This window comes from Misgurnus anguillicaudatus, chromosome 13 (genome assembly GCF_027580225.2).
Source record: "Misgurnus anguillicaudatus chromosome 13, ASM2758022v2, whole genome shotgun sequence".
Classification (NCBI taxonomy): Eukaryota; Metazoa; Chordata; class Actinopteri; order Cypriniformes; family Cobitidae; genus Misgurnus; species Misgurnus anguillicaudatus.
The window spans coordinates 26,870,171-26,881,847 of NC_073349.2; the positions used below are offsets into that span (position 1 = coordinate 26,870,171).

Sequence of the window (11,677 nt, forward strand, 5' to 3'; positions counted from 1 at the left end):
GTAAGTATGGTTGCACAAAATAAAACATTTGTTTGGATCCTAAGGAATGAATGGGGCTAGGCTAAATGCTAACACATTCACGTAAAGCTGTACAAAGATTAAAAATGCACACATTGAAAAAAAGATAGGTATCAATTCGTCTAAGTTGAGGTAAGAACATAGTAAAATATTGAAAAACAGTGGTGTTTTCCTTTAAAGAATTATGTTTTTTCAGTGTTTCTATTAAAACATTAATTTATTTTAGTATTGTTTGTTAAGCAAAGTGCCCATCTGTGCCCATAAACTATTATGAAAGTCACAACTCAAGCTAACGTACAAAGGGTAAAAAATTCACATTGCACGAAGATGAAAATCATATTTTATTGGTCATTCATTTCATTGCAGACATAGCCCTGTTTAACAGTATAGGGAAGTGCAACACAGACAATATTGAAGAGTCTGAGGTTCGAGTCATTCAAAATAACAATAAAATATATTACTGTACGTACAGTACATCAGTTTCACTGCCACAAAAAAGACGTTTGTGCCATTCTCATGCAAAGCCGTTAGAAAAGCCCCAAAACATCTACGAGAGGCAGGCCTGAATTGTAAAACTTCACATTACTCGGGTGACCGGAAACACAAGCTGGCATATTTTGCACTATTTGGCACAAACGTGTTCATAGTCCATTCAGCTTAAAGCAGTGACAACCACATTTCAAAGTGCTACGACTACAGAAAAGCAGTTTCTTCGACATAAAGTAGTTGCTCCGTCATATAAAAATAAGCTTTTCACTTCAGGCTAAAGCAGGCAGTTTGCAGCCATATTAAAAACTACAATATACGACATGAAAAAAGTATGTTTTAAAAAGTAGTCTTTCCTCCCTCTCTCTCTATATATAAAAAAAACATTCGCTCAGTACATAATCTTTGCGAATGATCAAAAAACGTATCCAAGAGATCACAATTAGGATATTCAAAGTGAAACGCTTTGCTTTCATCGTGCACAAAAGATACAGAGAAAGCAAGCGCCCACGGCAAAATAAAGAACGAATGTTTGTGCTTGTGATACCGATGCATTCCTCTCACAATATAAACGGTACCTTGACCACCACAGACCAATTCCACATGTATTATACAACATACGGTAGGACTTGTATGTCCAATAGGATCTCACTTTATAAGAAGGGATATATAAAACATGCCCTTAAAGAGAGAAAGCTTCTTCCATCTGGACGCCAGCAACAGCAGCAGGAACTCCTCACCTGCTGTCACACTGTGAAATTCAACCCATACTAAGTGGAACCTCAAAGTGCATTTGATGCAGAATGCATGTAACCCATTTGTAGCCTCTTTACCGACGTCCTCGAGCGCTACACACCCGCTGAAGACTTTTCTGCCGTGTTATTCAGGACTTCATCAATTCGGTCGTCTTCAATGACAACTGCAAAGAGGAGAAATCGAAAAGTGAGGCGTTTGAATGAAACACGGCTGACGATGAAGAATTGACGGCACTATAGATAAAATGTGGGTGACATTACACGATATGCAGTGATGTGCGCTTGATTTTCTTTTAACACTTTCCACGCCACTGACAAGTTATCTCGACAATCAAGAGAAAACGCTTCCATGCCAATGACGCTTCCCTGACGAGTTTTTACGACAATCTATATTTCCGCTATTATACACTAGGCGGCGTTCTTACCCAACTTATAAAACACTAAAGCATCCACTGATTTAAATACAGTAAAAACTCTAAATCTGATCTCTAACAAATGTTTTTTTTTGCTCAAATTTGCTATTTTTGAAAAAAAAAACTACCCATATTTCAGTCTTTCCAGAAAAACACAGTTTTTTTGTGATTGTTGCGGGGAAAAATCCTCGATCTTGCGGCACGTTTTCTTAAAAAATGCAATGAAATATGTGGGATCTTTATGCAATTTTATGCGATCAAATTGCGGGAACTTGCAAAAATTGAAGGAACTTGCAAAAACTGTTTTCAGCTCATATTCACATCGCTTCATAATGTTCCCACGACAACAGGGGACATGACTGCACATGTTTGAAGTAAATTCAAAATTTTTCAACTTTCTGCTAAGATATATGTGATTTTTGCTACGAAAATGCGGGGATTATAAAATCATGCAACCACGCATATTTTGCACATAGAAATCGGCAATTTATGCTGAGAAAGTTTGACGAATTTGAAAAAATGCGGCCCCCGCATAAATATGCGGACTTTGGCTGATTAGGCGTTAAATCAAGTGATCGCTAGGGCTGACGGTTAATTGTCTAATAAATTGTGATGATTAGTTGCCTGTTTTAGGGCTTTGACGTTTAATTCCCATAGATTTTTGTTTGTTCATGAAATAATTTTAACACATTGTTGTGATTATTTAAATTAAATATTTTGGTTTACCTTGCAGTAAATTTTAATACACATAACACATATTTAAAAGTAATTATTTAATGAATATATCTTTCAAAAACTGAAAAAAAAAACTATTCCTTAAATTTGAAGTTGCTGTTTTGGAAATGTATGTTTTACTTGGCAATTCATACTTATTATCAAAGTTTTGCAGAATTTCTTTAAATCCTGTTTTACTATTATATTAAATGGCTTTGCAATGTATCTTGTTACACTGTCAGTCAAGGAGCACCATTAGATATAGTCTCGTTTATACAGGCACTGCAGCTCCCCCTTGTGTTTTTTAAAGAGATATGCAATCATTGTGGTGATCTGAAATCATCGCGATGAGGTCAAACAATTGCGATGAGATGATTATTTAATCATTGTGACCGCCCTAGTGATCGCATAATCACTTTTTTTCTGGAGGGACTGATATTTGAAGGGTTCATTTGATATATTGTATGTTTATATATTTATAGAATACATTTTTCTAGAAAACATTAAACTTTTGTAAAAATCATTGATTGGCAACTTAAAAAAAGCTAGTGGGGAAAGAGTTAAACAGCATTTTTATGCTTAAATAATATTATTATTATTATGCATTTTGTATACAGCAGAAATGAATTACTTTCCAGTTACTTTTTCACCGTACGAAGACAAATTGTAATGATTTGCAAGGGTGTGAAAACTATTTCTTACAACTACTTCTCGCTTCTTATGCTAAGCGAATTACAATACATTTAAAAATTATACATTTTTATCAGTATGGGTGTTCCCTGGGCTTCGAACCCATGAACTTTTTGCAAGGCTCTACCAGAAACGAAATCACAGGAATACCGTATATGCGAATACAGCAATAGTTTGCAATAACTCATTAATTGTAATACTTACAAAGATAATGTATATTTAAAGTTTCAGCAAAGAGAAAATGAGCGCTTGTGTGTGCTCTGACATACATATTATAATACGCTTAAATTGACTTTACAAATTTTAACCATTATCATATCTTATATTGTTTATCGCATCATCTAACAAGCTATTGCATACCGCATTATTCAATATGGTGCAGCCCTAATTGGGCTACTGTATACACATCCCAAAATATTCCTTGGGAAAAAGTTACTGGCCTTGTAAATAATGATGACATAATGGACTCACAAGCAGGCAACTACATGCAAACGCACTACGATGACATCATCACGTCATTTCACGATTTGCATATTCAAGCCATCAGTTTCATATTACTGGTAAATGGTAGAAACCAGACATTAATTTGTGTAATTAACAGTGCTTTTTATTTCTATTTGCACATTATGGCCATTTGAATGTTTTTTTTTTTTTTTTAACGAAAACGCATTTTATATTCACTTTGACGTATGCAACAATGCATCATCTCAATTGGTAAATAAATACCGTCTTACCTCTCTTGCTCCTTCCGATCTGTCCGAGTTTCGGTGCTCGTTTGTTGGGTGTAGAAGCAAAGAGGTTGTTGGTGTTGTTCTGCAGTCGACAGGTGAGGGATATCTGATCCTCGTCTCCATTATCACCATAATGAGCGATGTTCTTTTCATATGGCAACACCTCTGACATGATCGCGGTAATCGATAACAAGGTTGTGATGAGATCGGACGCGATACTCAAGTGTCACGATCGGATGCAGTTGCTTTAATTTTCCCTAGACAGACTTCTCACACACAGCCACTTTCACTTTTCCAGTCGCAGAAGTGTTTCGGAAAAACTGATGTAAATGCAAAACAAGAGCGCGAGGCAAAAACACGGTCCGATCTCTGGAAGAGACGTCACTCAGACTGGAGCATCCAGAAGCTCCCCCTCCTATCCTGCCCTGTCACTTTTGTTATCTTTGCCAATAGGTGCTGTGGCGCAGTGGTTAAAAATATTGGTTAATAAAAGAATACAGGTTTAAACCCCAGCAGTGTTGGTTGATGCATTAGTTTGGTCTTAACACACGCGGTCAAAAAACTTGACAAACGCAGTTGCAAATGGGTGGTGTGGCGTAGTAGTTAATAGTAGCTTGATGACGTTTAATTATTTAAGGCACCCCAAAACTTATGCAAATAAAGGATGCATTTCTACTTGGGGCTTTTGAAGAAATAACTCTGTGTTGTACATTGTAAAAAACCAATGTGCTTAATTTTGGCCTGTGGGACTCAAACCATATTATTTATCAATCTAGAAGGTATTAAAAATACATTTGTGGTGTTAGTTGTTTAAAAGCATTAACTTCTTAATTGCATATATTACACAACATTTTGCTATAACTAGTATGCAATTTGTAGATAACATAATTTTGTACGGTATATATATATAATTATGTAATTTATACAATTAGCTGGATTGTGAGTATTAAATAAGGCATCGTGACCATTATAAAAATGAACTGCAGTGGTAAACAGACGTGTATTTTCTGCCCTCCTCTGGTCAGGTGCAGTACTACTATTTTTGCTTATATCCAAGAACTCAAAAACTGCAGAACATTTGGTGTTGTTTAATCATTCAAAACCATTATAATGTTGACTGTAAAACAATATTAAAGCAATAGTTTTCTTTGAAAAAAAAAACCCCCACAGAAAAACAATAATTAAGTTTATTTTTCCTGCCATTTAAAGATGCCCATTAAATAATTCTGAATAAAGCTTTTAAAAATAATGTCTTCCCTCTCCCTACCACCAAACATACTAAATCTAAATAGGGATGAAATTAAATTGCACAAAGACAATGAATAGACATGGGCCGGTATGAGATTATGGTGGTCTTACAGTGTTGGGTTATTGCCATTGCAACACTAAAATGTGCTTTTTCCAAATGTCTGTGTATACAAACAACATCTTTTCCACTGGACACAATACATATTTTTTAAGCAACATACAACATGTATGACAGGTAAAAATTAAGCCTTTAAATCAGGGGTCTCCAACCTTTTTGTGAGCAAGGGTCACCACAATGGATAAAACAATCTGGATGGCTACTTTTGATATAGTCTACTCAAAACTTTTTGTTTTACTTGTTGGTTTTATCTTATTTTACTTGTTGATATGTTTTATCATTGTTTCAAATGTTAACATACATAAAAGAAGCCAAGGTAACATAAAAATATGTAATGAATAAATATTACAATTGAGACTATTAATAGAATGTGCTTTGGTGGGCACCTCACAGACTCTGTGCGGGCAACCTGGTCCCCGTGGGCACCATGTTGGAGACCACTGCTTTAAATGATAATGTATTTTTGTAATATATATTAAATGTAAACATCAAATCAATTACATTACTTAAAGGTGCAGTGTGTAAATTTTAGCAGCATCTAGTGGTGAGGTTGCGAATTGCAACCAATGGCTCACTCCTCGCTTTTGAAACGCATGGAGAAGAAGAAGATGTCATCTTCAGAGACAATTTAGTAAAAAAGTTTGTCTGTTAAGGGCTTCTGTAAAAACATGGTGGCACAAAATGGCGTAAGGGGACCCTCAGTATGTAGATAAAAACGTCTCATTCTAAGGTAATAAAAACATAACAGTTTATTATGAAAGGTCTTCATAGACCTCTGATAATATAGTTTTGTATATTATTTTGCATTTCTGTCAAGAGAGAGATCCTTCTAAAAATTATACACTGCACCTTTAATGATTTAAGATTATTAAGATTGTCTGCATTGTAATATTAACAAGCAGTACAGTTTTACCTTAATACATTTAAAAAAAAAACTATTGCATTGCATAAACAGTAATGATAATTTCCATTGAGAATATGACAAACTCACACAAAACTCAATAGTAATATTTCTGAATGTCATTAATGTAATGAGTATGTGCATAATTCTCGTGGTCCTAAAATAGGCTTCATTTCTTTAAGCAACTGCTTTTTATTAATTTTTTTGCCATGAAATAAGTGCAATGAATTTCAATTCACACAGGCACAAGTGAAGATTACAATTCCCAAATAACTTCTTAAACCGAAAAAAAACCCTCCTCTGTTAACCATCTTGGTTTTGCTCAGGAATTGGATAACAATGAACATGATACGGCATTCAAATACTGTGCTTGCGCACAATAATCTGCCCCTTACTTATTTCCAAGCATACTATTGTATGTTTATATTAAGGCCCCTAGCTGTTATACAAAGGAACAATCCTGTCTATTCGAGCCCTACATATGGGGCATTTCTTAGGTTCGGGCAGAGCCCTATAGCAATCCTCGCAGGTGCAGACATGTCCACACTCTAGGAACACACAAGAACGCTCATTACTCAGACATATCGTGCACATGTTGAGCGAAACGTCATCCTCCGCCAGGTTGAGCTCCTTAATACGTCTGTTCTTCCACTTCCTGAATTCTTCCAGCATGCTGCGCTCTTTCCCTCGATCTCTACGCAGAACGTACTGCCGCCACAGCATGTAGAATAACGTGGCGCAGGCAGCCAAGCCGAACAGCACCGTCAGGACCTTCCAGAGCCTCAAGTTCCTCTCTTGACTGCTCAGGAGTGCGTCGTAATCCAGCCGGCTGAGGAAATAACGCAGGCCCTGCTTGGGAGGTTGAAGACGGACCAGGTTGTTATCTAGCACCAGCTCCCCAACACCTGTCATGGTGGCACCCAGACGCAGCATCTCCTCCGTCTCCTGGATGCCCTGTGGGCGCTCCCCGCTGATAAAGTGGCCGATAACGTTGGTCAGAGACTGCTGGGATGGGTGAAAATTCTCATAGGTGGTCTCCAGATCCAATTCGGCCGCATCGAGCGGACGGACCACACGAACGGCTGCAGGGACGGTGTCGTCGTGCGGGATGAGGTCAAAAGGCACGGTGTTGGTGCGTTGGTGGATAACCTTCTCGTTCTCATTCCAAAGATGTGTTAATACAATGCATTAAATGACATTTCTGATCATTATAAATTATGCCTAGTGTGAGCAAAGCTGGATGTTAACACATCTAGTTTTAAAAATATGCTGGTGATATAATGTGTCCAAAAATATTGCCAACAATTATTTGTCAGGCGGCAATAAATTAGACGATTTATTAGACAATGCATTCATTATTTTTTCCTTACTTTCGGCATCATTTACTATCAGAGGTTCGTTGCAAAACGAGATAACTCCGTTTTTAACATTTTTGTCAAAACATGTTTATTATGCTGTTATCATGTTATTATTTTGTTTTATGGTGCTACTTAGCTGTATTTTTTAAGTAAAAAAAAACAGAGTTATCTTGCTTTGCATCATTTGCATTTCTTTTTTCTCTTACTATTGGCATCAGCCAATAAATCTGTTAAATCAGGTGATATATCGGATGATATTTGCACTTTCTTTTACTATCGGCATCAGCCAATAAATCTGTTGAATCCGCCGATATATCTGACAATATTTGCATTTTTAACAAAATTTTTTTACTATCAGCATCAGCCAATAAATCTGTTAAATCAGCCAATATATTGACCAACATTTGCATTTTTAAGAAATCTGCCGATATATCGGACAATATTTGCATTTTTAAGAATTTTTTTCTTTACTATCAGCATCAGCCAATACATCTGTTAAATTGGCCGTTATATCAGTAAAAAATTGCAAATCTATCGGATGATATTTGCACTTTTTTAATATCTGCATCAGCTAATAAATCTGTAGAATCGGACGATATATCTAACAATATTTGCATTTTTAACCAATTTTTTCTTTACTATCAGCATCAGCCAATAAATCTGTTAAATCAGCTGATATATCGGACGATATTTGCACTTTCTTTTACTATCGGCATCAGCCAATAAATCTGTTGAATCCGCCGATATATCTGACAATATTTGCATTTTTAACAAAAATTTTTTACTATCAGCATCAGCCAATATATTGACCAACATTTGCATTTTTAAGAAATCTGCCGATATATCGGACAATATTTGCATTTTTAAGAATTTTTTTCTTTACTATCAGCATCAGCCAATACATCTGTTAAATTGGCCGTTATATCAGTAAAAAATTGCAAATCTATCAGATGATATTTGCACTTTTTTAATATCGGCATCAGCCAATAAATCTGTAGAATCGGACGATATATCTAACAATATTTGCATTTTTAACCAATTTTTTCTTTACTATCAGCATCAGCCAATAAATCTGTTAAATCAGACGTTATATCAGATTATATTTGCTATTTTACTATCTATCGGATGATATTTGCACTTTTTTTTACTCTCGGCATCGGCCAATAAATCAGTTAAATCGGCCGATAAATCTGACGATATTTGCATTTTTAACAAAAAAAATTTACTATCAGCATCAGCCAATAAATCTGTTAAATCAGCCAATATATTGGCCAATATTTGCATTTTTAAGAAATCTGCCGATATATCGGACAATATTTTTAAGAATTTTCTTCTTTACTATCAGCATCAGCCAATACATCTGTTAAATCGGCCGTTATATCAGTAAAAAAAATTGCAAATCTATCGGATGATATTTGCGCTTTTTTATTATCGGCATCAGCCAATAAATCTGTAGAATCGGACGACATATCTAACGATATTTGCATTAAAAAAAAAAAATTACTATCAGCATTAGCAAATAAATCTGTTATATCTGCAGATATAATGGACAATATTTGCATAAAAAAATACGATCAGCATCAAACAATAAATCTGTTTAATCAAACAATATTTGCATTTCTTTTTTTTCTTTACTATTGGCATCGGCCAATAAATTCGGCCGATATATCTGACGATATTTGCATTTTTTTATTTACTATCAGCATAAGTTAATAAATCTGTTAAATCGGACGTTTTATCAGGCGATATTTGCAATTTTTTTTACCATTGACATAGGCCAATAAATCCATTAAATCAGCTGATATATCAGACAATATTTGCATTTATTATACCTTAATATCGGCACCAGCCAATAAATCTGTTAAATCGGCCGATATTCACAACTTTTTTCTATTGGCATGAGCCAGTAAATCTTTTAAATTAATTTTTTTAGTTAAAAACACACCCAGATGTAAAGCCCAAGTCATATGTCTTGTTAATATTTTTCAAGTTCTTCCAAATATGTATTAATAACTATTGCTCACAATAAATGTTTATTTAGTTTCACCAACTTTCTGTTTGTCTCTCATTTACTACAATTACATTTGTGTTATATCGGCCACATAGCTTTTCCAATATCGGTTGAACATTGGTTGAACATTATTTAGTTTATATACCAAAGATGTGTTGTACGATTCCACACCATCTTCTTCTCCTTCAAGGTCAACCTCTCGATGACACCTTTGCAGTTGTCTACAAACTGGCTGTTCAAGGTCTCCTTGACAGACCGCACAACTCCTAAAGACAATTAAGACAAATAAAGTGCAATTAAAAACTTACATTCAATTGTATGCATTTGACAAATGCTTATCCAAAGCGACTATTAGTGCATGCAAGCTATAAATTTGTTTTAAAGGCGGGGTGCATGATCTCTAAAAGCCAACATTGACATTTAAAATCACCTAAACAAACACACCCCTACCCCACCACATACTGTATACTTTTATAAATTACATTTTTCCTGTGTCCTATTGTAATACTGTAATAAACAAACCTTACCTTCAATAACTGCGTAAGGAATACACTTTCCTGGAGCTTCACTGAGGATTGTTTTAAGATCTGGATTTAATGACATCTTTTTGGCCTCCTGATAAAGAGAAGAGTTTGTAATATACCTTTTGGTGAGAGTGTTAACTAGGTGAAATAAAGTGATTGGGATGTTGTCTTACCCTTAATCTAACTACATGGCTTGATTTCCTCTTATATATGCTGTATAAGAGGGCAGTCAGAGCTGAACTTGTAGCCAGCAACACGACCTGTGTTGTTGAAGGTCTGCCATTGGCCTCCATCCTTTCATCTACCAGCTAAGTATAAAGAATAATAAACACTTAAAGTCAAACCAATGGCCATTTAAAATATTCAAGATTAAATATTTTTAACCTGAGGAATAACATAGACTTTGCTTAGAAACTTGAATCACTTTCTCTTTCTACAAGTGTAAAGGAAAAAGAAACAAACAGAAGGTAACTTAGTCAATAATAACGCAACATTTATCATTTATAAAAATAGAAGTTGAGTTATGCAATATTCATTTATTTGATAGTTTGAGGCTTTGTGATTTACTCATGTAACCTTAGCATCAAAACTACATATTAGCCTGTATGGCTAGCACGTCTTCCGATTAAAGCTAAGGCAGATGTCCGCTAATTCTCAATTTTAATATTTTATAAACCGATAAAAGCGGAACAAAATGCACCGACGAAGTAAGGTTTTAAACACAACAAGCGTGCAACAAAAATACAAATTTACGCTACCTTCCGTTCAGCTGTGTAAGTATCTACTGTAGAGTAAAAGTCTTTTCATAATAAAAGTCCCGTGTTTTGACAGCGAGAGCTCTGCTACAGGCGTGCAATACTTTTTAATAAATGCGTTTGCGTGATTTGTCCACTAGAGGGCTTCATTGTACTTTTAAGGGAAAAATCATGACAGTTGAGAATATTACTTTTTACTCTAACAAACTAAAAACAAACAAAAACAAAAAAGGTCTGAAAGCATGTAATGCTTTAAAAGCACTGAAATGTACATATATTTTGTTATTTTTTATCAGCTAATGTTTATAATGTGAATATGTATTAACCTACATTTTGTTCTTGTGACACTAAATTAAACATATAGGGGTGGTTTCCCAGATAGGGATTAGCTTAAGCCAGGACAAGGCCTTAGTTTAATTTAATTAGGAAATATAACTAGTTTAACAAACATGCCACTGCAGGCCTATGCATCTTTTATCTTTGCGTTTGACTTCTTTCAAACAGATATGTCTTATACTTTTAAAGTCTCTATGAAATCAAAATTAAATTTTTTTGTACTTACGTACAAATATTTTAGTCTTAAGGATATCTAACTAGTTCATAAACTGATCTAAAACACTGACATGACAAAACACTGCATTCAGAAGATATAGCTAATCATTCAAAACATAGTTTCTTACCTCCACCAGTATGAATCAGTGATTTTTGTGATGTCACTCTGCACTTTTATAAGTGGGAGGAGCCACTCAATATGCCATGGTCTAAATTTGCATTCAGTCATTTACCTCCCGTTGCCATCAATTAAAGCTTTGCATTTTAAAGCACTTGAGGAATCTTTAAGATTGCAGCTACAACAATACATTTAGTCATAACAGCCCATACTGTACCCAAAGATCCAAAATAGTATTTAGGAAGTTAGAGATTTTCTTTAAATGAATAAAGTATTTGATATTTA

General features: G+C 34.9%; 2 protein-coding genes across 4 annotated transcripts; both read right to left on the reverse strand.

Annotated features, from left to right (window-relative positions):
- Positions 1–346: 346 nt before the first annotated feature.
- camk2n1b (calcium/calmodulin-dependent protein kinase II inhibitor 1b) lies at positions 347–4,357 on the reverse strand. The gene is made up of 2 exons (XM_055188684.2): positions 3,811–4,357; positions 347–1,423 (listed from the first exon to the last, which is right to left on the reverse strand). The coding sequence occupies exons 1-2, from the start codon at positions 3,977–3,979 to the stop codon at positions 1,353–1,355; spliced, it is 240 nt and encodes a 79-aa protein (XP_055044659.1). The 5' UTR covers positions 3,980–4,357; the 3' UTR covers positions 347–1,352.
- A 522-nt stretch (positions 4,358–4,879) lies between these two features.
- Positions 4,880–10,907, reverse strand: mul1 (mitochondrial E3 ubiquitin protein ligase 1). Of its 3 annotated transcripts, XR_012372963.1 has the most exons (6): positions 10,726–10,907; positions 10,141–10,275; positions 9,971–10,058; positions 9,588–9,709; positions 5,600–7,238; positions 4,880–5,424 (listed from the first exon to the last, which is right to left on the reverse strand). XR_012372963.1 is itself a non-coding variant. In XM_073875505.1 (5 exons), exons 2-5 carry the CDS (start codon positions 10,258–10,260, stop codon positions 6,510–6,512), a joined length of 1,059 nt encoding a protein of 352 aa, XP_073731606.1. In that variant the 5' UTR covers positions 10,261–10,275; positions 10,726–10,907; the 3' UTR covers positions 4,880–6,509. The 3 variants fall into 3 exon arrangements, 2 of the variants coding, with proteins under 2 accessions (XP_073731606.1, XP_073731607.1); XM_073875505.1 differs by having other exon boundaries at positions 4,880–7,238; XM_073875506.1 differs by lacking the exon at positions 10,726–10,907 and adding an exon at positions 10,352–10,375 and having other exon boundaries at positions 4,880–7,238.
- Positions 10,908–11,677: the final 770 nt, after the last annotated feature.

What these genes read in the sequence shown, in the direction of transcription:
- mul1 (XM_073875505.1), bottom strand. Translation starts at nt 10,260, where the DNA reads ATGGAGGCCAATGGCAGACCTTCAACAACACAGGTCGTGTTGCTGGCT. An exon ending in GCCATGTAGTTAGATTAAGG is followed by an intron (nt 10,059 to 10,140) that starts GTAAGACAACAT and finishes TCTCTTTATCAG; the next exon opens with GAGGCCAAAAAGATGTCATT. An exon ending in TCCTTACGCAGTTATTGAAG is followed by an intron (nt 9,710 to 9,970) that starts GTAAGGTTTGTT and finishes AATTGTCTTTAG; the next exon opens with GAGTTGTGCGGTCTGTCAAG.
- camk2n1b (XM_055188684.2), bottom strand. Translation starts at nt 3,979, where the DNA reads ATGTCAGAGGTGTTGCCATATGAAAAGAACATCGCTCATTATGGTGAT. An exon ending in GATCGGAAGGAGCAAGAGAG is followed by an intron (nt 1,424 to 3,810) that starts GTAAGACGGTAT and finishes TCCTCTTTGCAG; the next exon opens with TTGTCATTGAAGACGACCGA.